Source organism: Micromesistius poutassou, assembly GCF_964030765.1.
Source record: "Micromesistius poutassou genome assembly, chromosome: 16".
Taxonomy (NCBI): domain Eukaryota; kingdom Metazoa; phylum Chordata; class Actinopteri; order Gadiformes; family Gadidae; genus Micromesistius; species Micromesistius poutassou.
The window spans coordinates 3343920-3368926 of NC_140286.1; the positions used below are offsets into that span (position 1 = coordinate 3343920).

At 46.1% G+C, this 25007-nt stretch overlaps 5 protein-coding genes across 6 annotated transcripts; 2 read left to right on the forward strand and 3 right to left on the reverse strand.

Annotated features, from left to right (window-relative positions):
- The first annotated feature begins 61 nt into the window (after window positions 1-61).
- On the forward strand, window positions 62-5436 carry cdyl (chromodomain protein, Y-like). Of its 2 annotated transcripts, none has more exons than XM_084480433.1 (7): window positions 62-253; window positions 963-1806; window positions 2191-2444; window positions 2691-2863; window positions 3171-3381; window positions 3930-4073; window positions 4490-5436. In XM_084480433.1, exons 1-7 carry the CDS (start codon window positions 230-232, stop codon window positions 4646-4648), a joined length of 1809 nt encoding a protein of 602 aa, XP_084336559.1. In that variant the 5' UTR covers window positions 62-229; the 3' UTR covers window positions 4649-5436. The 2 variants fall into 2 exon arrangements, with proteins under 2 accessions (XP_084336559.1, XP_084336560.1); XM_084480434.1 differs by having other exon boundaries at window positions 115-179.
- On the reverse strand, window positions 4511-9977 carry rpp40 (ribonuclease P/MRP 40 subunit). The gene is made up of 9 exons (XM_084480435.1): window positions 9810-9977; window positions 9262-9406; window positions 9037-9105; window positions 8544-8639; window positions 7942-8067; window positions 6700-6895; window positions 6130-6264; window positions 5684-5906; window positions 4511-4621 (listed from the first exon to the last, which is right to left on the reverse strand). Exons 1-8 carry the CDS (start codon window positions 9924-9926, stop codon window positions 5708-5710), a joined length of 1083 nt encoding a protein of 360 aa, XP_084336561.1. The 5' UTR covers window positions 9927-9977; the 3' UTR covers window positions 4511-4621; window positions 5684-5707.
- Window positions 9978-10137: 160 nt separating this feature from the next.
- lyrm4a (LYR motif containing 4 a) lies at window positions 10138-11321 on the reverse strand. Its single transcript, XM_084480839.1, has 3 exons — window positions 11189-11321; window positions 10869-10989; window positions 10138-10625 (listed from the first exon to the last, which is right to left on the reverse strand). The coding sequence occupies exons 1-3, from the start codon at window positions 11272-11274 to the stop codon at window positions 10563-10565; spliced, it is 270 nt and encodes an 89-aa protein (XP_084336965.1). The 5' UTR covers window positions 11275-11321; the 3' UTR covers window positions 10138-10562.
- A 57-nt stretch (window positions 11322-11378) lies between these two features.
- Window positions 11379-17072, forward strand: riok1 (RIO kinase 1 (yeast)). Its single transcript, XM_084480568.1, has 17 exons — window positions 11379-11549; window positions 12035-12260; window positions 12352-12442; window positions 12535-12604; window positions 12726-12768; window positions 12932-13024; window positions 13112-13224; window positions 13477-13557; window positions 13655-13741; window positions 13927-14064; window positions 14426-14529; window positions 14855-14961; window positions 15319-15384; window positions 15468-15581; window positions 15829-15882; window positions 16108-16221; window positions 16324-17072. The coding sequence occupies exons 1-17, from the start codon at window positions 11488-11490 to the stop codon at window positions 16426-16428; spliced, it is 1668 nt and encodes a 555-aa protein (XP_084336694.1). The 5' UTR covers window positions 11379-11487; the 3' UTR covers window positions 16429-17072.
- A 10-nt stretch (window positions 17073-17082) lies between these two features.
- dnajc1 (DnaJ (Hsp40) homolog, subfamily C, member 1) lies at window positions 17083-24157 on the reverse strand. The gene is made up of 12 exons (XM_084480569.1): window positions 23907-24157; window positions 23349-23450; window positions 23078-23124; window positions 22752-22917; window positions 22108-22181; window positions 21910-22003; window positions 21692-21782; window positions 21130-21287; window positions 20686-20805; window positions 20192-20240; window positions 18290-18813; window positions 17083-17767 (listed from the first exon to the last, which is right to left on the reverse strand). Exons 1-12 carry the CDS (start codon window positions 24060-24062, stop codon window positions 17699-17701), a joined length of 1650 nt encoding a protein of 549 aa, XP_084336695.1. The 5' UTR covers window positions 24063-24157; the 3' UTR covers window positions 17083-17698.
- Window positions 24158-25007: the final 850 nt, after the last annotated feature.

The window sequence follows — 25007 nt, forward strand, 5'->3', positions numbered from 1 at the left end:
TTGTTTGCCCCAACCGGAAGTTTACCAACTTAACGATAAAGTTGCCGTGAAGCTGAATCGAGCTCCTGCACTGCTAACAGGCTAGCGGTCCCCATCACCAAGCAGCACGAAGAGGAAATTTCATCTGAATTTCATCATTTTAAAGCCACTTCAACGACATCGGGACACCGAGGGATTAGGTAGGTCGGTGTCCCACAGTGGGTGACTGAAAAGTGAAGGATCCTCCGCGATGGCTACGGAAGAGCTATATGAGGTAATGCTATCTGAAGTGTACATTTACACACTTAGACGTGCGCGTGATGCCCCGCAGGTCCCGATAAATGATTGATCAGGTCTTGGAAGGAGTCATTTATGTGAATAATTTCGTTTAGAGAATGTATCGCTTGGGTTACAATAGCTAATGTTGCTAATTTCTTAGCCAGGAATTTAGTATAGTTTGGACGCCTCGTGGTGTCAATGTAGAAAACAACCCGCTGACTTTTTAGACTTCAGGGCTGTCTTTTGATTATAGTTTACATAGTGGCTTTGATCTGGGGGTTTGTGCTTGTATATATCAATTGGAAAGTGGATCAGAAAATCGGACCCCATCAACTCATTTGCATCATGCAATTCCACGCTTGATTAGTCTTATATATTCCCTGTCATCAGTCCTGATTTGATAATTTCGATCGATTATGTGTTGACTATCCGTTCTGCGTTTCCAACCGGTAACTATGTCTGATGTTGTTAGTCAAACCTCTTTATTCTCTCATGAACTGATCTAGACTATTACCAGGTTGTATGGGTGATCAATATTTATCGATCATTCATGATCACTGTAGTGGCAGTGTCCTTGGCTGATTCTCTTGAACCAACCGTATGAGAAACACAAGCCTTACAGGCACGTTTGTCAGGTGCATTAGAGCTTGGGCGTCAGCGATACTGTATGAATATGTGACCAGATGTCGCCGTCATTTGCCCAGGTGGAGCATATCGTGGACAAGAGGAGGAACAAGAAGGGGAAGACGGAGTACCTGGTGCGATGGCGAGGCTACGGTACAGAGGAGGACACCTGGGAGCCAGAGACTCACCTGTCAGCCTGCCTAGTCTACATCCAGGAATTCAACCGCCAGCAACTAGCCAATCAGAAAGACAGCCCTCTGCTGAGATCCACCCGGACTACACCCCACCCGGCCACAGGCCAAGCCCCTCTCCCGGGCCACTCCCCTCTCATGAGCCACACCCCTCTTACAGGCCACTCCCCTGCTAGCAACGGCGCTACCGCCACTAGCAAGGGCTCTGCCACCAACGCCCGCAAACACATCTCCAGCCGGCCCCAGCTTCCTAGCGGGGCCCCGGCCCACTGCAGCAGCTTGTTAGCATCAGACTCTGTTTACGTGAAGTCTAGCAGCCCCCTGCTGCTGGCCACCTCCAGACACAGCCGACAGGGACTGGACTGCAGGGAGCCGGGGTCCCTCACGTCGGCCTCCCAGTCCCCGGTCTTGAATCCCGGCGGCCGACGCCCAGGGGTGGACCTGTCCAAGACAGGCATCAAGATCCTAGTGCCCCGGAGCCCCATGAACAGCCGCGTGGACGCCGAGGAGTCCCCCAGCGAGGGGGCCCACAGCCTGGAGGCCGGCTCCCAGGAGGCCCACCTGGTGCCGCCCGAGGTGGCCCTGCTGGAGAAGCCGGCGGGCGTCCTGCCGCTGAGGCCCGGGGAGGAGAGGGCCCGCATGGGCAGCCGGCCCCGGGGCCATCCCCAGAGCCTCCTGCCGTCCTCCCAGGTCCCCATCACTCCTGCCGCCATGCGCTCTCTCAACGGAACAGGTCAGCCGCTCCCGTCAGGTCTCCATTCTGCTCATTTATAAGCTAAAGATGTTTCAAGGAGCATTTTGGTATAAAGAATTGTACTCTAGTTTAAAAAAAGGCTCTGTATCTACCAACAGACTGGCGAATGATTCATCCCATAAGCCAACTAACTAGTAATCACTGCGACTTTGCTATGACGGGCAAAACATGATTAGGTTAAGTTGTGTGGGTGTGTGGAAGCAGCCCCACCAAATTTGGAAAAATCTTCAGATTTAAAAATGGGGGTCTTCTAATTTGGATGATGTATTTTTCCTCTGAGGAATCGACACCTGCTGCTGCCTCCTTCCGCTTGTCCTGTCCGGTTCTTTTCTGCAGCGCCTTCTTTCTGGTCCATGTCCCCAGGTTCCTCAGCCCTCATGGAGGCGTCGTCCGCCAGCGGATTGGCCGGGTCCCAGAGCGCCACGGTGGGCGTGGCCAGCGCGTCCACGGGGAAGCGGCGGGTGGAGGAGCGCCACGCCATCGACAAGCGTCTCCGCTACAGCGTGCGGCAGACGGAGAGCGCCTACCGCTACCGCGACATTGTGGTCCGCAAGCAGGACGGCTTCACCCACATCCTGCTGTCCACCAAGACCGAGAACAACACTCTCAACCCCGACGTACGTGTGTGCTGCTCTGTCGCTCGTTCCCATGGCTACCGCTCTAGGACAGCGTAGCCGAGGTGAAGCATCGCTGTCGCCGGAGCTACTGGTGTACCGACGATCGATCGCTTGTTATCGTAGCCACCTCTCTAGATCAGCGTAGCAAAACTGACGAGACACTAGTACCGTGGCCACCACCGTAGAACCATTTTAGGATGGATTTGATACCATGAGCGACCACGTCACTGTATTCCTTTCAAACAGGTGATGAAGGAGATCCAGAGCGCCATGGCAACGGCAGCATCGGACGACAGCAAGCTGGTGTTGCTGGGCGCGGTTGGCAACACCTTCTGCTATGGCCTGGACTTCCTGTACTTCATCAGGCGTCTCACCGATGACCGGAAGAAGGAGAGCGTCAAGATGGCTGAAACCATCAGGTACGAGACCGATGGAGTGGATAAGGGGTGCAGTTTATCGGGCTGTCATGGTGAGGGGACGACCTTTCAAATAATGCATGCAGTTTTGTACCTTTTATCCTTTGTGTTCTTTACTCTACCGGTTTACTGTTGGCCTGTTCAACCTGTTCGTAAGTGTAGCCTGTGTTGACTGCCACCTGTTTGCTGGTAGGTTAGCCAGCATCCTTGTATAAACAATTGGCTTGGGCCAGTTCCTGTGAGCACTGGAGCAGGCTGGATGTGTGTCCTTATAGCTAACAGTTTGTCTTCCATCCCTCCCCGTGGCCAGAGCGTTTGTGGACACCTTCATCCAGTTCAAGAAGCCCATCGTGGTGGCGGTGAACGGACCCGCGGTGGGCCTGGGCGCCGCGCTCCTGCCGCTGTGCGACGTGGTGTGGGCCAATGAGAAGGCCTGGTTCCAGACGCCTTACACCGTCTACGGCCAGACGCCAGACACCTGCTCCTCCTTCACCTTCCCGCGCATCATGGGCGTGGCCTCGGTACGACCTCCACCTGTGGCGGCGGGGTCATGTGATCTAACGGACCAGGTTCTATCTTGTGGTTGGCTGGTGTTGAGCAATAATCTCATGTAACGTTAATCATTCACCCTTGTGTGGGTTTTGAGTCGTTTCTCTATTTAAATGTTTTTAAAGCTGCTTGCGGTAAACTTTAGAACAGAATGATAGTCATTCAGAGCCTGTTTCAGAGAACATGATACGGGAAAATGTTGTTTCCTTTAGTCTTTACGTCCGTATCCCAATACATATTTTTCTGGAGGTTCCTTATCGTCTGAGGCTAACGTTAATGCTGTGTTCTTCCAAGTCAAATTCAGTCAGTGGTGCAAAGACTATGCACATCTTTTTCACAGAAATGGACGTGATGTTGCAGAGTGCAGATTTTCTTTCTGTATGAAGCCATACAGTCGAGACACTAGTCAAGCCTGACCCCTGACCCCTTTAATCTTACGCTGTTTCAGGCTAACGCTTTGGTTGTCTCTCCCGTGCTCATGCCATGTTGTGGTCCTTCCCCCCCCCCCCCCCCCCCCCAGGCTAACGAGATGCTGCTCAGCGGGAGGAAGCTGACGGCCCAGGAGGCGTGTGCCAAGGGGCTGGTGTCCCAGGTGCTCTGGCCCGGCACCTTCAGCCAGGAGGTCATGCTACGCATCAAAGAGCTCGTCTCCGTCAACTCCCTCGTAAGTGAACACACGCTGTTCCTTTTTTTTTTTTGACGTTTTTATTGGTCAAAATGGTTCACTTAAAAAAAAAAATGATATATACATTTTTACAAATCATACAGCAGGATTTAAAGAAAATCGCATCTTTAAATAAACCATCAACATAAATGTTTGGATTAAAGGGCCCGCTAATATACCACCACTTGTGACATCACAAGTGTTAATGTCCACCCAGCTGTATGATGGGGGACTAGAGCGGCCATCCCAGTGGACTGTACCAACTGGAAGTCCGACGTGTCCATCATACATCTGGGCGGACACACTTGTGACATCCCCAATAGACATCACACTTGATGGTAAACTGGGGCCCTTTTTAAAAAGGTAACGTCTGCGTTCATCATTACATTTCCCCTTCATCTGGACGTGACCCACAGGTGCTGCGGGAGTCCAAGGCGTTGATGCGCAGCACCAACCGAAGTGCCCTGGAGCAAGCCAACGAGCGGGAGTGCGAAGCCCTGAAGAGGGTGTGGGGGTCATCACAGGGCACAGACTCCATCCTCAAGTACCTGCAGAAGAAACTAGACCAGCTTTAGTTGCCATGGCGACTGCCACTCCTCCTCCCGCCATGTGAAAAGCCTCCAGTAGGGGGCAAACTGTTTCACACAACACGTGGACAACAGGAAGTTGAAGTACCGCTAACAATGACTCTGCTATCCGGAGAGACCGTTGACGTTCCGCAGCCATATAGCACACCATTTAAAAGTTTAGCTTTTCACGTTTCAAACAACCCCCTCTGAAGCTGGCTACTGACAAAGGGGCGGGATAAGCCAATGTGCTGATTGGCCAATCGGTTGTGAAGGAGAACCCGGTTGTGACGCCATCTAAAAAAGAAAAACAGCACGGCCTTATGGGAAATACAAGACGACAGCGAATCAAAATGCCTAGCACACAAGCGTTGTGCAGGGGGGCGGGGTATAAAATGGACCAAACAGGTGTCGTTTTAACCTGTCAGAAGAACATTGTCTACAGATTTATGGATTACTTTATTAAACAGCTAAACTCAATTTCAGTCAATCCTATTTCATGTCAATGGAAATAAATCCTCACAAAACAAATTAATTTGTTGAATGGAAAGCACCATCTGAAGATCGCCTAAGCAGTTTTATAAGTTAGGAAAACATGAATTCTTTAACTATGCACAAACTTTAACCTTAAGGGAATTTTGTTAACATAAAGTCAAAGATGTGTACTGTTTTTTTGACGCACACAACATTAGCTCCACTCTGGACTGACTGTTGGTCTACACAGCATTGTGTCATTCCAATATCTGTATTCTATAATTATTTTAAGGAAATAAATATTTTCCTATCCGTATTGCAACCCTGTACAGTTATTTTTGTTAATAAATTCTGCTCCGAGTGGATCTATTGTGATATTTGTAGTCCTTTATTCAAAACATCTTGGGAGAATTGTCTGAAGAATGCATTAACTCCACGTCTAACAAATGCACTCATAGCTATTAAATCTTCCCTAAAGCACATTTATTGGATGATAAAAAAACAACTTTTTCTAACTGCCATGCAGGCAGCCCCGGAAGAGCCGGTTCTCCTATTAAAATAAAGACCAACCTTGCCGTGTTGGTGGTGGGACCGTCAGGGCGGACAGGCGTCATGCGGGCCGGTGGCCATGCAGATCCAGTAGTCCAGGTTCTGGAAGAGGACCAGGGTGTAGAAGTTCTCCCCTCCGCTCAGGAAGCCGTGCTCGGCCGTTCCCCAGGAGACGGGGCTGTCCTGGAAGCCGTGCACCGTCAGAGCTAGCCATGGGGCTAGCTTGGGTTCTAGCACAGAGTGCCTGGGAGTGACGGAGAACATGTGAGAACAACAGGTTAGAAACCTATAACCTTGTGTTAGAACATGGTTTTGTTGGGATCTTATGTTAGAGAACATTTAAGAATGATGTTGGAACCTAAAACACATATTTATGGTATATTTATGACCACGCATGCACGGTGCTGTCATGTTTTGGAGGAGACAAAAAGGAGATGTTTACAGGTAAGAGCAAGCCCTGGCCTTACCGGAGGACGTCCAGCAGGTGGTAGATGTCTTCAGGGAGGAGGAGTCCGGTGACTGAGCACCGTACGGCCGTGTCCACCACCGTCTGGGGCTGGGGACACTCGTAGGTGGACAGGTAGCCGCCGCTCTGGTCCTCACTGGGACACACACAGTGTGTCACAACAAAATGGTGGATGCAATCTTTATAAATCGTTTAGAACCCATAACTCAGATCCATGAGATAACTACTGAGTAGTGACTCATTTTTAACGAGGTTAAGATTACAGTGTGTCATTCAAATGGAGGGCTAGCTTTACTTTGGAATTGAATGGAAAATGTCTTGGAAAGGTCGAGAACTGCAAACATGTTAACAACTTTAACAGATCAACTCTTCATGAGATTATATCTGAAAGTGAAAGACCATGAACTTTTAATGGACATTCATTTCTCCTGGGAACTGCAGTCCTACAAGTTTAAAATGATACATCTCTACTTGTGCCTGAACTTGTGCCACTCCTAGCTTAGCATACAGCACTAGCTCCAACTGACCATCGGTCGTCAGTAATGATGACCTTGATAGAATGGGGACCTACAATGTGACTCCCACGTCCACGGCCCCCAGCCACTCCAGGAAGCTCTGAGGGTCACATGACTGCTGCTCCCCCTGGAGGTCAGAGGTCACCAGAGTGGGGCATGGTAATGATGTCATAACATGGGTGCTGACCCGAGGTCTGTGCTCTGAGAGCTTGTGATTGGACAGCAGGCTCTGGAGGGCAGGGCTTTCGCCACCTGTTGAGGCAACAAAACATAACATGAGAGATCATCTACAAACTTCCCATTTCAAAGCACTAAAACCGTTTGTACCTGGGAGATGCTAGTGCACGTGAGGTAGGGCTGCTCGATTATGGAAAAAAATCATAATCACGATTATTTTGGTCAATATTGAAATCTCGATTATTCAAACGATTATTTTTGAGTTTGAAAACATGATGCAATTTCTCTCCAAAAAAAACACTTTGTAAATGAGAACTTCGAAATTTCCCCTTAAAAATGTACAAAATGGTCAAATAGAAAATAAAGTCCAGATATGAATCCAGCTGTTCTGCAATTTCTATTAAAAAAAAAATATATATATATATATATATATTTTTTTTTTATCCAAAGAGACTTAAAGTGAAGTCAGAAACATGTTATTGAGAAGCCGGTGGGATTACTGCATCTTGGTCAAGGATGCGTTCAGGTCAGGCTTTGGACACTAGGGCTTGAAGCCAATACTCTCCACTCAACTTTAGTTAGGGCTATACAAATAAAATGGACTTGAATAGTGCCTTTCAGTTGAATATATATATACAGTATATATATATATATTTTTTATTATTATTATTTTTTTTTATCGTTTCAACTCGATTATATTAGTTTGGTGATCGTTTCACTCTGAAATCGAAATCGCGATCAAAATTTGATTAATCGCCCAGCCCTAACTTGAGTTGTATGTACCTGGGAGATACCAGTGTGCGTGAGTTGTGTGTACCTAGGAGATACCAGTGCGTGTGAGTTGTGTGTACCTGGGAGATACCAGTGCGCATGAGTTGTGTGTACCTGGGAGATACCAGTGCGTGAGTTGTGTGTACCTGGGAGATACCAGTGCGCGTGAGTTGTGTGTACCTGGGAGATACCAGTGCGCGTGAGTTGTGTGTACCTGGGAGATACCAGTGTGTGTGAGTTGTGTGTACCTGGGAGATACCAGTGCGAGTGAGTTGTGTGTACCTGGGAGATACCAGTGTGCGTGAGCTATGTGTACCTGGGAGATACCAGTGCACGTGAGTTGTGTGTACCTGGGAGATACTGACTCAGCAGGAGGTCACAGGTGAGAGGGGTGTGTTCCGTCAGGGCCTTCAGAACACGCTGGTGACCCTTACCACCTGGGGACATGGTCCGATCCTTCAGGTCCACACTCACAACTACACACACACACACACACACACACACACACATTACATTGGCTGTATTGTGACATGAATACTTCTAATAAGAAACACATGTACAATTTATTTAGTAAAATGCTTTTATCCAAAGAGACTTAAAGTGAAGTCAGAAACATGTTATTGAGAAGCCGGTGGGATTACTGCATCTTGCTCAAGGATGCGTTCAGGTCAGGCTTTGGACACTAGGGCTTGAAGCCAATACTCTGCACTCAACTTTAGTTAGGGCTATACAAATAAAATGGACTTGACTAGTGCCTTTCAGTTGTTGAACAGCTTAACTACTATACCATCCTGCCCTCCATTATGACCGCCATGACAACAACCCCGGCCATACACCTGATACCTGCCTGAAGAACCAGCTCTGAGCATTCCCACCCTGACCGCTGGTCTTCTGGTTCCCCTCACCACTAAGAGGTTCTCTGAGGACCAGAGAGTGAGGGACCCCCTCCTACCGTATCTCCCTGCTGGCTTGCGCTGGTACTGCGATGGTTTCCCCTCCAGACCCAGGGTCTCGTATGTGTCTTTGTCCACTGACAGGACCAGCTTCCCTGCAGAACCAGTACGGTCCAGTAATGGATCAGTGACACGCAAATTTGTTTGGGGGAACACAACACTTTTGGTTGAACATTTACTAATTCTTTCTCAGTGCTTTATAGCTCACCATCAAACTGAACATATAAACTATTAACTTATGCAATTACCTCATAAAACTTACATTATTAATTGTGGCTTGGAAATATGTGGAATACAGCTATTAATAAACATCATCACGACAATTGCACTCTTAACTATACTGATATGTTGTTTACATGAATAATGTTACCATGTTATTATGATATTATAATGCTGTGTTATTAAGACTGTTGATTATTGTTACTAATCAGGTTGGCACTCTGCTTGTGTAATACTGATAATAATGTCATGTTATTGATCAGGCATCCATACCATTTGGTAGAAGAGCATAACAGTTGTCCTCATCTATTCTGGTCTGGTAAGATAGACCATACGTTGAACCTGTAAGGATGGTTAATAGTAAATCATCTTCCAGCACATACAGTAACAATGCTCATGTACATACTGACACAGTACTCTGTAGCAACACAGCCAAATAGCCAAGAACGTCTGTGTTTGACTTTATACCTCACGTGAGGTGGTTTATGTTTGGCTAACCTTTGTAAACAGCCTGCTCTAGGAATTCTTTGTCCAGCAGCTCGGACAGAGGCAGGTTTCGGACCAGGAGGAATGACCTCATGCTGTTCAGAGCAGCGTCGAGCTCAGCAGGGAGCCGGTCACACCCAGGCACCAACAGAGACACCTGGACCGGAGACAAGGAAGGGAAACATGACGATTCTCAAGAACAAGACAAATATATTGGAGTGAGATTGTTCACATGGCGCAGTGCGACAGGTTGCATTTTACACGTGTTTGTTATTTAGATCCAACTATTTAGTGGACAGCAGGCTTTGATTGTCTGCTTTTCAATTATCAAACACTAATTGTAAAGTCCTATTCAGCATCAGCAGCCAAATTGGACATTTTTAAATTACCATTCAGGGGGTCGTCTAAAACGGACCCATTTGGCTGCTGATGTTAGAATTTCTCACGTGAGTGCAAACATTTAATTTCCTAATGAAGCAGTCAACATAAGCAGGACTCATTCTCATTCATATGATTTAATCGGGCCATCCACACATGTTGACAGGATCCATTAGTCTCACCTTGTGGTTAAAGAAGTGTTGTTCTACGTGTGTGCCGAGTCTCGCCTTTTCATGATCCAAATGTGATCTTTCACATGCTAACACGGTCCTCGGTGTCTTTTCTAACTGTTTAAACATTTTGAGGAGTATCTTTAAACATGTGTGTACAGCGTGTTGAAGTTGCACATGAAGTTCCCGCAGCGGTGCAATAAAATAACACTTCCGGTTCACCACTTTTCAAAACAATGGTCTCCATCGCTAAACATGGACGCATTTGTGTGAAATTACGCGATTTATTTACATTTGCCAGCAAAAAAAAAAATGCGAATTTGAAATAATTCAAATCGTCTAATTATTGTAACAATTTTATTCACAATTTCTCACATATCACAAACTGACAGATTCCGATTCACATCGGTAACATTTTAACTTTTAACATTTTAACAACAATATAACTGAAATTGACCACCAATATGTTGGATCAGTGCCACTCCAAACATGTACCACTCAGATGTTCAGCTTTACACAACAATTGAATAAGACTGTATGGTTGTGAGTCAGAGGCTAACTGAACTAAGTGTCTTGTGAGTGTATATGCCGTTATAACACTGGAATTAAGGCTCAGTTGGGAAAAAGAGCCATTGGACTATTGTATTGGACGGTTGCAAAGACTCCTATATCATGGGTCTCATAGCATTATAGACTCGTATAGCATCGTAGACTTCAGATTGTCCCCAGAGGCCAGCTAGATGTTGTGGTCTCCATGTCCAGACCTCACTGAGGTCCCAGTCCCTCCACTATGGTCCTCTGGCTGTTGTACATCTGACCGACAGACACCTGCAGTGCAAACACATGTAAACGCAAACTCATGAACTCATTTCAGCTCAGCTATGATGACACACTTAGGTTTTCATTTCAAACGGTATTCCCACTTTTTTTTTTTTTTTTTTTACACCAAGGATTTTGGTTAAATGTCCTTGAGAGTGAGCTTTTCTCTAAAGCAGACACTCATTGATACCCTGATTACGCTCTAAGTAGTTGTACTGATATTAACGATTAAAAGATTATCTAGGAACCCACCTGTCTCTTGATCAGAGCCAAGCTCTCCCTGGCCCCGGTCAGAAGCTGGTCCATACTTTTAGGGTTGTCCACATGCTTATTCTCCCTGAAACCATCCTTTATCCGGCGGAGAGCGTAGTTTCTGGGGGGACCAGAGACGGGAAGACACGATTTTATATACGGATATATCGCCGATTGACCATGAAAGCCCCTTTACAAACTGCGTATTACACATTTGTTTCGTCACTTTTTTGATGCTCGAGGTAAGAAGACAGCTTTAGGAAACAAATTTTACATCACGCTCACTTTGGCAGCACACATATACTTTATAAAGTGAATACCTGAAGTTGTAAGAAGGGAACTTGCTGCTCTCTTTGATTAACATTCGGTACAACGCAATAACCTGAGTTCGGCTGGAGGACGCCATGCTGACAGCTTCGTCTTCGACTCGACTATATTCTTGGTGATGTAAGATGTAAAATGCAAGATGCCCTATAGCGGCCACCGTAGAAAAACATTGGACCCGGAAGTACATCCCTAACCGTAACACACGAGGTTGTGTGGGGCTATTCTGGATACCTGATTAACTCAACTGTTAAAGTATTTATTGACTCTAATAAAGGTTGTGATTTGGGAAATTATGATTTCTGTTCGTGCCAATGTTGTCGAGGGACAATTCGACGATGCAGAAGAATCAGACACGTGAGTGGTGGTCCATTACTTGCGGTCGATATGCCTTATTACACTCTCGGTGCGGATGATGCCAGTGTTTACAATACACATAGTTTGTGCCATTTATATATATATATATATATATATATATATATATATATATATATATATATATATATATATATATATGCCTACTACAACATCTTAGGCTCAACTCACTTCAGTTGAGTTTCACATACACACAACATGTATTGTCAGCCCTACTTTGACCCTTGTCATGATAATAAGAAAGAAGAAAGTAGGAACACAAATCATTAAAACAGTGAACAAATATGATGTTGGTATGACAGTATCTCTATGTAAAGTATAGTCAGGGGTTGTCATGGTCATGGCTACCCCGCAACAACATGGAGTTCAACGTTGTGATGCTGTCGGAAGCCTTGCGTGGCTAACGTACTGTGATTATTACCGTAATGTTTGATCTGTTTGACATGACGTATTTTCTTGTGGTTCAGTCCCTCCGATGCCGTTGAGGTTACTCCACCGGCCGTACATGTGGTAGAAAACCAGGTCAACAGTATGTCGCTGGAACCTCCACCAACCGGCCCGGTGGACGGAGAGGATTATGAGGACTATGAATATGATGATGATGAAGAAGATGATGACGACGAGTGGGATTGGAAGGGCTCAGACATTACCAAACGCTACAACAGCATGAACCGACCAGGCCTCAACTCCCAGGTAGGAGATGAAAGACCAGTTTTCTTGCAAACCTTATATCACCTTGATCTGCCGTTAAATGCTAAACGATATTTATATTTGCTGTTCACAGTCAAATAAGCAGCATTCTTCGAACAAGGCACTCAAGTCGTCCACTCCCACCGATAAAGCTTTGAGGAAATTCGAACACAAGATCAACCTGGGTAAATTTCTCCTCACCTGGTTTCACTTACTTCTACTGGTTCACAAAACCAGCAACAGTTGGATGATTGTCTATATTTTTTACTCTGGGTAGATAAACTAAACTATGCCGACTCGGTGATCAACAAAGTGACGACAATGCAGAAACAGAGGGAGTCTGACACGTAAGTTTGATTCCCTAACATAACCAACATTATCAATGTTATAAAAGGAAAGAATAAATTCTATGACATTTGACATTTACCCTTGTAGCAACCGCATCCGTCTTAATCTGTTGTTTTCTAGGTTCCGAGTGAAGGACAAGTCGGACCGTGCTACAGTCGAACAGGTAAACCACCTGATGATAATAACATTCATAGTGTCATTCACACACTTTTAGTCAAGAGTCAAATAGAATTGTTGAGGCCACGATGGTTCCAGTTGGCCATGTTTCATGTTCTAGATGAACATTCTAGAGGTGAACTTTTATATTGAAACTTCACCTTCTGCAGGTTCTGGATCCCAGAACAAGGATGATCCTCTTCAAGATGCTCAGTCGTGGAATCATCTCTGAGATCAACGGGTGTATCAGCACAGGTAAAGAGGTGAGAAACAAACACTCTGTCTGTCGGTCTGTCTGTCGGTCTGCCTGTCTGTCTGTCTCAACTGGGATGTTGTGCTGAAACCACCAGGCCAACGTGTACCACGCCACCACTGCCGCTGGAGAGAACAGAGCGATCAAGATCTACAAGACGTCCATCTTACTGTTCAAGGACCGCGACAAATACGTCAGCGGAGAGTTCAGGTACAGAGACGTCCTCCACATGGGCTGTTAACCTCTGCACACACACACACACACACACACACACACACACACACACACACACACACACACACACACACACACACACACACACACACACACACACACACACACACACACACACACACACACACACACACACACACACACACACACACACACACACACACACACCCCTGGGCTGCTGCACAGGTGAGCAGGCCGTCTTCAGTGCTGCCTCTGTGCTTTTTGCAGGTTTCGCCATGGTTACTGCAAAGGCAATCCCAGGAAGATGGTGCGCACGTGGGCCGAGAAGGAGATGAGGAACCTCCTCAGGTGAGCTAGACAAGTGTCTGGCTCACAGGAAGCTGGGAAGGAGGATTCTTCCAGAGGATTCTCTGTAACCTTTTGAACTTTGGCCTCTGGGTTTTAGGCTGCAGACAGCGGGAATTCCCAGTCCAGAACCTCTGATGCTCCGGAGTCATGTCCTCCTCATGACCTTCATCGGCAAGGAAGACATGTAAGGGCCAAGGACAGTGTTCTGGTCATTAACTTACCTGCCAATCAGTGTTCTGCTTGTTTGCATCAGAGGGCCAATGACATTGTTCTATCAATCCATTTCCCCCCTCGGATCAATAAAGTCATCGGATTTTGGGGAAGTGCGCAGTGCAGTTTTGTTGACCGGGTCCATATCTGTGGTTCCAGGCCAGCTCCTCTGCTGAAGAACGCGGCTCTGTCCGAGTCCAAGGCGTGTGAGCTGTACCTGCAGGTCATCGAGAACATGAGGAAGATGTACCAGGAGGCCCGGCTGGTCCACGCCGACCTCAGCGAGTTCAACATACTGTGAGTACTCAGTGGTATTAGTCACACTGTTTGTACCACTCTATGATCATATTATTTACCATTTATTGAATATCTTTGCAATGAAATGAATCTGCTTCGAAAGGAAAAAGGGGGAAGATGAAGAAAAATTATGATTTCCTTTGTCAGCAGAACCTAACAGTATGGTTAATCCAGCTAGCGTATTATTTTCCTAATAAGACGATTATGCGAGTGCTCTGCAGCTTTACACAGAAGGGAAGTTACTACAGATGCATTGGGGGTCAATTAACCACCGACCCGTAACCTCCGGGGACTCTGAACATGGACGGTAATCCTTCCAGAAGGTTGTGTTCTGTATCTAACAGCCGCGTTGATCGCTCAGGTACAACAACGGTGACGCAGTCATCATCGACGTGTCCCAGTCGGTGGAGCACGACCACCCCCACGCCCTGGAGTTCCTCCGCAAGGACTGCAGCAACATCAATGGTACACGCACGCACGCACGCACACACACACACACAGTTCTTGTATGCCACCCTGCTACACATCAGGGGCTCTAACCACTGATCAGAAGGAGAACACTCTGCGGGGAATCAGACCACTTGATGGCAGATGTCAACCCACATTCCTCACACTCACACAGCAGAACAGGAAGCCTGTATACATCTAATGGCCTTAAGCTACACCAAAATTCGGATCGATTCGTGACACTGTAGCCAGGATTACAGACACCGTCCTTAGAAAACATAATCCATTAGTTTCTCGAGCGTCCCTGAGTCCCTAAGCTGACCATTAATCCCCTGTCCCCCAGACTTCTTCATGAAGCGCGGCGTGGCAGTGATGACCATCAGAGAGCTGTTTGAGTTCATCACCGACCCCTCCATCAACAGCGACAACATCAACCAGTACCTGGAGCGGGTAGGTGGAGCAGCTGGAGCAAGCAGCAGCTCATCTGGAGGTCCTAGAGATCCGCAGAGATGTTGTCTTCAGGCTGCACTTTGATAATCACGTATTTATGTTTTAGTGAAGCAAACAATGTGCGATGTCTTTAGAAAGTTACGTTAATTGTCATTGTATATCACTGGACCAACGAGCAGCAGTCTCTAGTGGCAACTAAATGCTTGATTCCAGAATTCCACAAGAATAGAGGGTGTTTAAGATGACTTTCTTTAAAGCGGAGGCTGTGTATTTAGTTAGGGTTTTAGTGAAATGAAGACTGTATTTAGGCAGGGTTTTAGTGAAGAATAAAGCTGAGATGTGTGTTTGTGTATGTAGGCCATGGACATCTCCTCAGACAGAACGGTCCAGGAGCGCTCGGACCAAGACCGGGTCGATGAAGAGGTCCGTTCACTCATCTCTCACAGTACCGGCTGTCAAAGTAAAAGCCCCCATACAGTCAGCGTGACCTCTGACCTTACCCCCAGGTGTTCAAGAAGGCCTACATCCCCCGGACACTGACGGAGGTGAACCACTACGAGCGTGACGTGGCGGCCATGAAGGAGGAGGACGCCACCGTGATGCAAACGCAGAACGACAACGTGAGGATGCGGTTTACACACCACTCATACCTCTTAACTCACCGCTTGTTTTTACAGTATTGTTTTTCTTTCTTCGTCTTTTTATTATTTTATCGTACATTGATATGATCATGATCTATTGTTGTTTTGTGTACTCTCCCTGTCTAACACTTTGTTACGTTTCTTTAAAATATTTTTTTATAATAATTTATTTTTAAATTATTATCTAACGTAGCGGTGGTTCTAGTAACGTTGATGATTTCTGCAGGTTCTCTATCAAACCGTAATGGGGCTGAGGAAGGACTTGTCTGGAGTTCAAACGGTCAGTGTGCCCTGTTCTCACGTGCACATTTTTTATTGTTTTGTGAATCATTTACATTATGGTTGACCTGACGAGGAGATTACAAAGGTCTTTTAATAACATTTTCACATTAAATTGGGATGTCGTTTGGATTTTACCAGTTATTTTGGGGTGCTAGTGGGCTGGGCCGACTGCCATCAGAGCAGCAAGTGTTAACGCTCGAGTTCTGGTTCTTTCCGGTTCTAGGTACCGGCACTGCTGGAGGAGAGCAGTAGCTCGGAGTGCAGCTCTGATGAAGAGGAAGATGGAGATAAGGAAGAGAAAGGAGAGAACGAAGAGGAATCCTCGGTAGATAAGAAGGTATGTAGAATGTTTATTTGTCCATTACCAATCCATGCACTTGTCTTTAGCCAACCAACCCGACAAACATGGTGATGTCATCGCTGTCCTCTCGTCCTCTAGGAACGAAAGAAGAACATCAAAGAAGCTCAGAGGGAGAAGAGGAAAAGCAAAACGCCGAAACACGTGAAGAAACGGAAGGAGAGAACGTCCAAGAACAAGAAGTAACGAGAACCGAGCCTCCCCGGGTGGGGATCACCTCAGTCTGACTTTGTACCCCTAGGACCAGCCTCTCATGCTAGTCCAGGGAGGGAGGGGGGAGATGAACTGGCAACCTTTTGCTAGTCCAGGGAGGGGGGAGTTGAACCTTTTTAACAGATCACCAGCCACTGGTCCAACCACACAGGATGTCACTGGAGTCGGAGACTTGTGAAACCATCAACCACCACCAGAACATTCTGGAAGATGTAACCCATACATGCATGTAATAGTATGGTTTATTTTTCAACCGGCAAGTCTGGGATTTTCACAAAAATAAACCAAACATTAGTTTATAACGATGAAAGCCAGGCTGAAGGGTGAATCTGTTTAAACACTTCAATTGTGACTTGGATTTGGATCCAATGTGGATTCCAGTTTGAAAATGAATTCATGTTATGTGGTTCCCTGATCACTTCATCTAAGATATTATATGGTTACGAAATAATACCATAATCAACTCAAACCATCATTATTAAATATAGGCAATTGAGTGGGATTGGTTGTCTGCTAAACAGTAAATACCTTGCCTGATGTTCTATGTAGTATTTTCTCTGCACCTGTCCACTGCAAACCCTGCACAGATAACAAGCCGGACAGCAACAGACGATCAATATGACAAACTCAAGGAAATAAATACTGTTTTATTCATAATAAACCGTTTGCAGTTGTAACAAGATATTTGTGAAAGAAATAACAATGGTTGAGCTAGTGTCGCCGATGGCCATGTTCCCGAGAGAAGACGAATGCTGAACAACGTACTTTGGGTGAGGGGCAGGGGCGGGGCTAAGGCACATTAAGCTTGGATGTAATTGGACCATTTTCCTCTGATGTCAAAAGTGGGAGTGGTTACACAAAATTCATATCTTCCATAAGCGAATTGGGCATAAAACAAGAAAAACATTTGTCAATCAAATACTTTTGACTGTCATCCTATTTTCCATGAAAACGGAGCTGACCAAATTAGCATAGATCAAATAAAAAACACCTGTGGCGGTTAGGATGGACATTAGATCAGCTAAAACAAAATAAAAAATAGTTCCAGCAACTACCCTCCCCCCACCCACCTGTGAAAGGCTTCATACAGAAACTACCCATAAGCCTCTCTGTTTGGGCTCAAGAGAGGTTTTCCAGCTTTCTGATTAGCTCACAGAGGTAATCCATGATATTTGATTGGCTGTCTATGTCGGGGAGGGGCGTGGCAGGAAGAGGCAAGGCGCTCAGAGGGTGAAACAGGAAGTCAGCTCTTGGCCTGCTTCCTCTTCTGGACCAGCTCAGCTAACAGTTTGTAGCGGATCATACACTCCTCCTGGGGGCGGAACCACAAACGGGAACATTGAGATTTATTTCTATGGTTATTCATCATAAGCAATAATACATCGACTATGTCACTGATGTCTTCATCTACACGTAGGTGTCAATGGTAGGTGTCAACTTACACCTACCTTTTTCCCACATTAGTTTAAAAAAAAAACACTGCATGGTTGTCGAACTTTATGTTGTAAAAAACTGAAGCTTTAACACAGCTTTAACGTAGCTAGACACAAACATGTCCGCAACACACAGTTAGACAGTTAAATCAACCAACAAACTGTCAACCTAGTATCACGTTAAAGTGTGTAAGGGACACTTTTGTGTCCAGCTACGTTAAAACATTTGCGTGTCAAAATAATCCTTAACTTTTTTTTAAACATATCTGGACACAAAAGCGTTTTATATTTGTCACAAAAAGTCACAAAATGAGCGTGTCCATCACACGCTCATTTTGACCAAACCGACCACCCGACAGCGGTCGTTTGGTGGACGGTTGCTAGGAGACGGGTCCCCTCACCTTGGTCTTGCCCGGCACCATCTTGGCGATGCGGTCCCAGCGCTCGGCCGCGCCGCGGGGGATCTGCTGCAGGGCTGTCTCCAGGAGCTTCTGCTGGTTCTGCGTCCACACGCTCTCCTTCTGCTCCTCAGGCTCCTGCTGCGCCTCCTCCCGTTTCTCCTGTTTATGCTGCTGCTTCTCCTCCACCTTCTCCTCCTCCTCATCCACAGCCGTCGGGTCAAAGTCCCGCTGCCGCCTCGACTTCACCCTCGACTCCCCGTTCGTGGCTCCTCCTCCTCCTCCTCCTCCACCTGCTGCTCCTGCCTTTTTGGACCTCCTCCTGAGGACCTGTCCCTCCTGCTCCCCCTCCTCCTCTCCTTGAGGTGGGGTCACGGCGGCGGTGGGGGTGGGTTTGGGGGTATTGGTGGGGCTGGGGGTGGTGGGCGGGGCGTCCCTCTGGGTCATTATGCTGTCTGCCACACAGCCAGTAGTGGACGCCTTGGAGGAGAACTGGCCGCTCTTCAGCTCTGACAGCTTCACCAGCCCTGGGTGACCATGAGGGACATTACAGAGTCAGTGTGCTTAGCCAATAGGCAGTTAGAGATTTTGATTTAGTTCCAAATGTGCACTCATTGTAATAGTTTCCCACACAAAGTAACATTTTAGTTTAGTTTTCATTATTATTATATGGATTATTACAGCCATTCTCAACCTTGCGGTCCCGACCCCAATTGGGGTCGCAAGATGATTTCTGGGGGTCGCCAAATCGTTTTGGAAAAATATAAATTTATTTATTTATTATTTATTTATTTAATTTTTATCAAAATTTATGTAGCGTCCGACCGGACGTTAGAAGGACGACGAGTGGTTGGGATCAAACAGGCATTTTATTACTCAAAACCAGTTACTGTTGGCCGTAACTACACCAAAACAACAACAACGAACTGACCTGTCCACTAGTCTCATGTCTGCCCTTCTCATTCACACATACAGACACTAGGGCTGTCAACGAATATTCTAAATTCGAATATATATTCGAAAAACAGAAAAACAGACATTCGAAGGTGAAAATTAATATTAGAATGTGGAAAAACACACACCCGCGACAGCCGCAGTGCGGCTGTCTGCTTTGCGAGTGGGCGACCAGAACACTACAAGACAACAGACAAGAGTCAAGCGACAAGTTAAGTGACAAGAGTCAGGACCTTAAATTGCTTGCACAAAACTCTTGATCAGCACTCAGCATTTGTTTATTGTTGTTCTTTATTTAAACCAGTATGTGCAGAAAGAGTGAGGGGGAGCGGGAGAGAGTGAGATAAAAAGAGAGCGAGCGAGAGCGAGGTCTGCGGTCTTGGCCATTAGTTCATTTACTTATTTTTGTGTAGGTAATATGTTCAAACATTCAAATATGTTTAAACTTAAATAAACTACCTATACAAGTAGTTATGTCTCGTTGTATTAGTTTGTCCTGTTATTAACGTAATGCGCGTGATTGACATAATGCGCAAATCTAGATATTCGAATATGTTTTTTTTTAGAGGGAATATTCGAGCAATTTTGCATTTTAGCAATTTTGACAGCCCTAGTGTGTGTGTGTGTGTGTGTGTGTGTGTGTGTGTGTGTGTGTGTGTGTGTGTGTGTGTGTGTGTGTGTGTGTGTGTGTGTGTGTGTGTGTGTGTGTGTGTGTGTGTGTTCTAATCTCGAGCTCTATTTATTGACTGTCATAGTGATTTGTGGTAGATTAGGATGACATCCTGCATGAAGGCTACTAAAAGCAATAGCTAGAGGTAAAACATGACCTGTTACATACAAAGATAATATAAATGTGTGTGTGGGGGGGGGGGGGGGTCACGGACAGACAAATTGGGGGTCGCGACTCAAAAAGGTTGAGAACCACTGGATTATTAGACATATTTATTTTACCTGTAGTGTTGGTCACACAGTCTTTGACTTGCTTTACTTTTGTGGTCACCTGGAGAGAAAGCAAACACAACCTCTGTTTAACACACCTAGCCAACCCACATCTCGGAGTACTTCAGCCAACTACAGACACACTCCTTTTTCATCTACTGGCCAGGTTACAGCCCATGATGGGTGATGATGGATTAACGTCACTTTTTGATAATTTCACTCCTCGTCTGCAAGTGAATGTGGCTCATCTTAAAATGAACGTGGCTCATCTTGAAGTGAATGTGGCTCGTCTACAAGTGAATGTGGCTCATCTTAAAATGAAAGTGGCTCGTCTAAAAGTGAATGTGGCTCATCTTAAAATGAAAGTGGCTCGTCTTAAAGTGAATGTGGCTTGTCTAAAAGTGAATGTGGCTCATCTTGACCATTATAACTTCACGATCAGACTAAGGAAGGCAGCCCTGCTACTGACAGTATGGCGGGCGTCTAGATCAACACGGTCTCCTCACATCAGCAACGGATCTCCCCAGCTCGTGGGCGATCTTCTCCCAGCGCCCGGGCGTTCCTCCAGGGAACTTCACCATGTTCCTGCTGAGGAGGCTTATGTCCTCGTCGGACCACTCTGGAGCCTGACAGACACACACACACACACACACACAATTATTTAGCACAGTATTTCCCAACCGTTATTGTCTTACGTACCCCCACAGCCCCATCACAATGTCTCATGTACAACTTTAACCCATTCAGCAAATATAAATATTTGACATTGTCCTTTTAGTTTTGTTGCTTTGACAAGGACCACCGAAGTCTTTCAATGCCCCGTGGAAGCTACTGGGGTGGAGGGTATGGAATCACTGATGATCCACTCACTTCCCCCCTTACTTCAGAATTGTTAACACCTTGGACCAGGAGTCTCGGACCAGCAGTTTGGGACAAGGGGTGACTCGTACCTTTTTCTTGCCCTTGCGGTGGTCCAGCCAGTCGTCCAGCTGGTCCTCCACCTCCTGGATGGAGGCCGTGGGGCACACCTGGTACAGGCCGTCCGCCGCCGGGGCCTCGTACACCGGGAACTCCACCTTCACCTTCTTCACCTTGGGCCGCTTCTCCCCTACAGGAAGTGAGGTTGTGTCGCGTCAATGGCCGGGAAAGATTCATTCCAGAGCAGTATCAAAAACACACGTTCAAAACTTTCTCTGAATGGAATATAGTGCTCTAAATTAATTGTTTTTGTATTTGCTGTGGGGCTCTGGTGATCGGCTGATGAAGGAGTGAATCCAAGTGAAAGTGATGGAGTGAATCCAAAGTCATGGAGTGAATCCAAAGTCATAGAGTGGATCCAAAGTCATGGAGTGGATCCAAAGTCATGGAGTGGATCCAAAGTCATGGAGTGGATCCAAAGTCATGGAGTGGATCCAAAGTCATGGATTGAATCCAAAGTGATGAAGCAGCATGTCCAAAGTGACAAAGGAGTGAATCTAAAAGCAATAAACAAGTGAATCGCCGGTGTCTTACTAGGAGCAGACTCTTGCTCAGCCATCTCCTCTTCCTCCTGCTTTGCCCTCATCTTCATCTCTTTGTGGTCTTCGTAGTACTGTTTCACTTCCTGTCAAACACACATACAGCAGGTAAACAGACAAGACAGCCAGACAGGACAGACATCATGACAGGCATTGAACATACAGCGATACAAACCGACAGACAGACAGTGAGTGAGTGGGTGGGTGGTTCACCTGGATAGTCTGGGGGAGTGATTTGATTGACAGGTAGAGCCAGATGCTGAGCTTCAGAGGAAGGATGTCCTGCCAATTGGGGCGGTCCTGATCCCTGTAGACAGTAAATCGGAATGAGCACCGTGAGCTGTGACAACACAGCAACATCCCGTGATAAACGCTGTAGCTAAAGGGTCAAAAGGACGGACGTTAACACACCTGGGCTCCTCAGACGGCTTGGAGCTCATCTTTTTCTTCTTCTCCTTCTTCCTCTTATTGCTCAGCATTTCATCCTGAACAAAACAGTCATATATAACAGAGACACCGGGGACTTGGGCTCAATCTCTGCCCCCTACTGGCAAACAACAGAAACGCCATCAGTCCCAGCCAAGCACAAAACCAATTTGTGGGACTGTTTACATATTGGGATCCTTGTATGGAATTGATGTGTACTGTCTGATGGTAAGCTAGATGATTTTCTTTTAGATAAATGCTTTAAGGAAAAGGGTGGGGGGAGGGACATCTTGCTCAAGGATGCCTATAGGTAAGACTGCAGACATTGGGAATGGAACCCAGATTATTTTGCCTGCGCGTTTAAAACGTGCAAAGGATCATGGGAAAGCATCAAGGCGCATAACAAAAAAGGTACAAAATTTGAAGGTTGGTTAACTTTACAACAGCTGTTTAATTAAAGGGGGGGGGGCGGTCATCAGCAGTTTGATGAAATGGGGGTGTTATTAGATATTTGATTTAAATGGGGTGGGGTTTTCAGCCTGTTGAATCAAAAGGGGGTGTGGTCATCTGCAAAGGTGTGTGGTCTTAGTAGTTTAATTAAGAATGGGGGGGGGGGGGCGGGCGCTTACCAGCTGTTTCTCCAGGTAGACGGACCAGATGATGGCGTAGTGTCCCACGGTGAGGATGAGGAAGAGGAGGAAGCCCAGCTCTGCATTGCTCATCTTCCTCACCCGGCGGTACAGGGTGAAGGGGTGCTTCCAGTCCGGTAGGCCGTTCACCAGGATGTCATCGTACCTGGAGTCACGTCACATGACCGAGTCAGACCCCTGGGTACCACACACACTGGAGACTGGAGGATGTGTGTGTGTGTGTGTGTGTGTGTGTGTGTGTGTGTGTGTGTGTGTGTGTGTGTGTGTGTGTGTGTGTGTGTGTGTGTGTGTGTGTGTGGCCTCACCTCATTCTTCTCTCCTCATCCTTCAGGACTTCATAGATGCCCACCAGCTGACAACAAAACAAACAAACAGAACTCAGTCAACACACCCACACACTCCTCAGAAAGCAAACACACAGTAAACACTGCAGAACAAATCAAACACACACAGGTGTTCCCATGGAGATGGGGCACACTAATAAAAGTCGCAGCATGACATGGTAAGTGTATAGGGAGCCATGAGTAGACTGAATAAAAAGTGTGTGTGTGTGTGTTCATTGGAGACCACTCCTACCTGTCTGAATTGGCTCTCTGCGTTCTCATCCTTGTTCTTGTCTGGATGGAGGGTGAGCGTGAGACGCCGGTAGGCCTTCTTAATCTCCACCGGCGTGGCATCCTACGGTGTGAGAGAGAGAGAGAGAGAGAGAGAGAGAGAGAGAGAGATCGACAGTCGTATTTAGGAGAAGCGGAAGTGTATGGTGTCTGAAATATGTCATAGTATCTTCCAGGCGGACTATGAATCTGCATTTTCAAACGACTTTTTTTTCACTCTGTTAACTGATGGATGAAGGGTTTAATATGAAACCTAAGGCCCTATCAATTATGATCTATACGTGCCACTGCCGCGGTAAGCCAACAGCTGTCTGCGGACGTGCGCCGGGTTTAGCGTGCGTGGCATAGGCTATCGTATAGCAGAATGCACAGCAGAGACGCACTGTAACTCGGCTGTTTATTCAATGCTGTAGCCCGCGTAACGGGAATGTTAGACCGATGGAGTAACTTAAATCGTTGACCCGGCCACAGAGACACCGGTGTAGTGCGGCCATTCCGCGGCAGACTGAGTGGACCCTACCTTGTCCACGGAGAGGAACTGGTAGAAGGTCTGTGGGATTTCTTCCACCAGATCAAAGAGCTCTAGGTCGGTGTCCCACGAAGCCACAGGAGATAAAACACTATAAAAAACACACGATAAAAAGAGTAGCGATCGACCGGGCGGGAATATGAACATGGTTGATCTCGGAGTCACGGCCACATAAAGACTGTTTAGTTAATACTTGTGCTGAACCGGCCGGTCCACTACTAGTATACTACACACCGTGGATGTATACAGCAGCCAGCGACACGCACTACTCGAACACTTCCGGGAGCAGTGGGCAATGCTTTCAAAATAAAAGTATAGCCATCCTAAGATTATAACGCCGCTAGATAATTTACTGCACAGTGGAATGCTTAATTTAATCTTAATATATTTGTCTTGGCGGGGTGTGTTCTCAACTCTGTAGGGTGTATGGAAGCACACACCCGTTGGCAGTTAACTGAAATGAACGCAGGTGAACTACGAGAAGCACCGCTGAACTTACTTTTCACCACTAGATGTCAGTAAGGACACAGGAGGAGGAGGTCGTTCTTCTGGTACTTTTGTGCAGAGGCGAGCTCAATTTGTAAGGTAGGCCTATCCCCCCTTTGTCGGACATGGGCCACCATTCTTATGCCTAAAACCCTATTTAGCGTATTTATAAATTGCGCTTAATATTGTTCTAAATAATAGTGAATTCAGTACATATGTATTTTTCTTGTATATTGTAATTGAGAACGTCATACAATATTTTGATTTTTATACTTTTATAGGTTACTTAATATATTTGTTTCCTACAGTATGCCATATACTTGTATTGTTATGATTTTCTTTGCATCTTATTGTTTAATTAGATAATTTTTTAATACGATGAAATGCTTCACAACTATTTATATTTAGGTTGTAGAACTGTGTACATGACAAATGGGGTTTGAATCAAAACAGCAAAACATTACTGTCTTTTATCATCATTTAGATTCAGTGTTAGAATTTATACCTGGCATAATACACACACCACAGCAGCACAAAAGCTTTGATGTTCTCTTTACAATACAAAAAAAACGAACAAACAAAGATATGAACAACAGTTTGTAGCCT

Excerpts from the sequence above, each read along its gene's own strand:
- rpp40 (XM_084480435.1), bottom strand. The coding sequence starts at position 9,926 with ATGTTTAAACAGTTAGAAAAGACACCGAGGACCGTGTTAGCATGTGAA. Across the intron at positions 9,106-9,261 it reads AGAGCAGGCTGTTTACAAAG|GTTCAACGTATGGTCTATCT; the intron begins GTTAGCCAAACA and ends CCATCCTTACAG. Across the intron at positions 8,640-9,036 it reads TTATGCTCTTCTACCAAATG|GGAAGCTGGTCCTGTCAGTG; the intron begins GTATGGATGCCT and ends CTGGTTCTGCAG.
- riok1 (XM_084480568.1), top strand. The coding sequence starts at position 11,488 with ATGATTTCTGTTCGTGCCAATGTTGTCGAGGGACAATTCGACGATGCA. Across the intron at positions 12,261-12,351 it reads GACCAGGCCTCAACTCCCAG|TCAAATAAGCAGCATTCTTC; the intron begins GTAGGAGATGAA and ends TGCTGTTCACAG. Across the intron at positions 13,025-13,111 it reads GTATCAGCACAGGTAAAGAG|GCCAACGTGTACCACGCCAC; the intron begins GTGAGAAACAAA and ends TGAAACCACCAG.
- dnajc1 (XM_084480569.1), bottom strand. The coding sequence starts at position 24,062 with ATGTTCATATTCCCGCCCGGTCGATCGCTACTCTTTTTATCGTGTGTT. Across the intron at positions 23,125-23,348 it reads CAGAGAGCCAATTCAGACAG|CTGGTGGGCATCTATGAAGT; the intron begins GTAGGAGTGGTC and ends TTTTGTTGTCAG. Across the intron at positions 22,918-23,077 it reads GATGAGGAGAGAAGAATGAG|GTACGATGACATCCTGGTGA; the intron begins GTGAGGCCACAC and ends ACGTGACTCCAG.
- lyrm4a (XM_084480839.1), bottom strand. The coding sequence starts at position 11,274 with ATGGCGTCCTCCAGCCGAACTCAGGTTATTGCGTTGTACCGAATGTTA. Across the intron at positions 10,990-11,188 it reads TTCCCTTCTTACAACTTCAG|AAACTACGCTCTCCGCCGGA; the intron begins GTATTCACTTTA and ends TGGTCCCCCCAG. Across the intron at positions 10,626-10,868 it reads TGGCTCTGATCAAGAGACAG|GTGTCTGTCGGTCAGATGTA; the intron begins GTGGGTTCCTAG and ends TTTGCACTGCAG.
- cdyl (XM_084480433.1), top strand. The coding sequence starts at position 230 with ATGGCTACGGAAGAGCTATATGAG. Across the intron at positions 1,807-2,190 it reads GCGCTCTCTCAACGGAACAG|GTTCCTCAGCCCTCATGGAG; the intron begins GTCAGCCGCTCC and ends CCATGTCCCCAG. Across the intron at positions 3,382-3,929 it reads GCATCATGGGCGTGGCCTCG|GCTAACGAGATGCTGCTCAG; the intron begins GTACGACCTCCA and ends CCCCCCCCCCAG.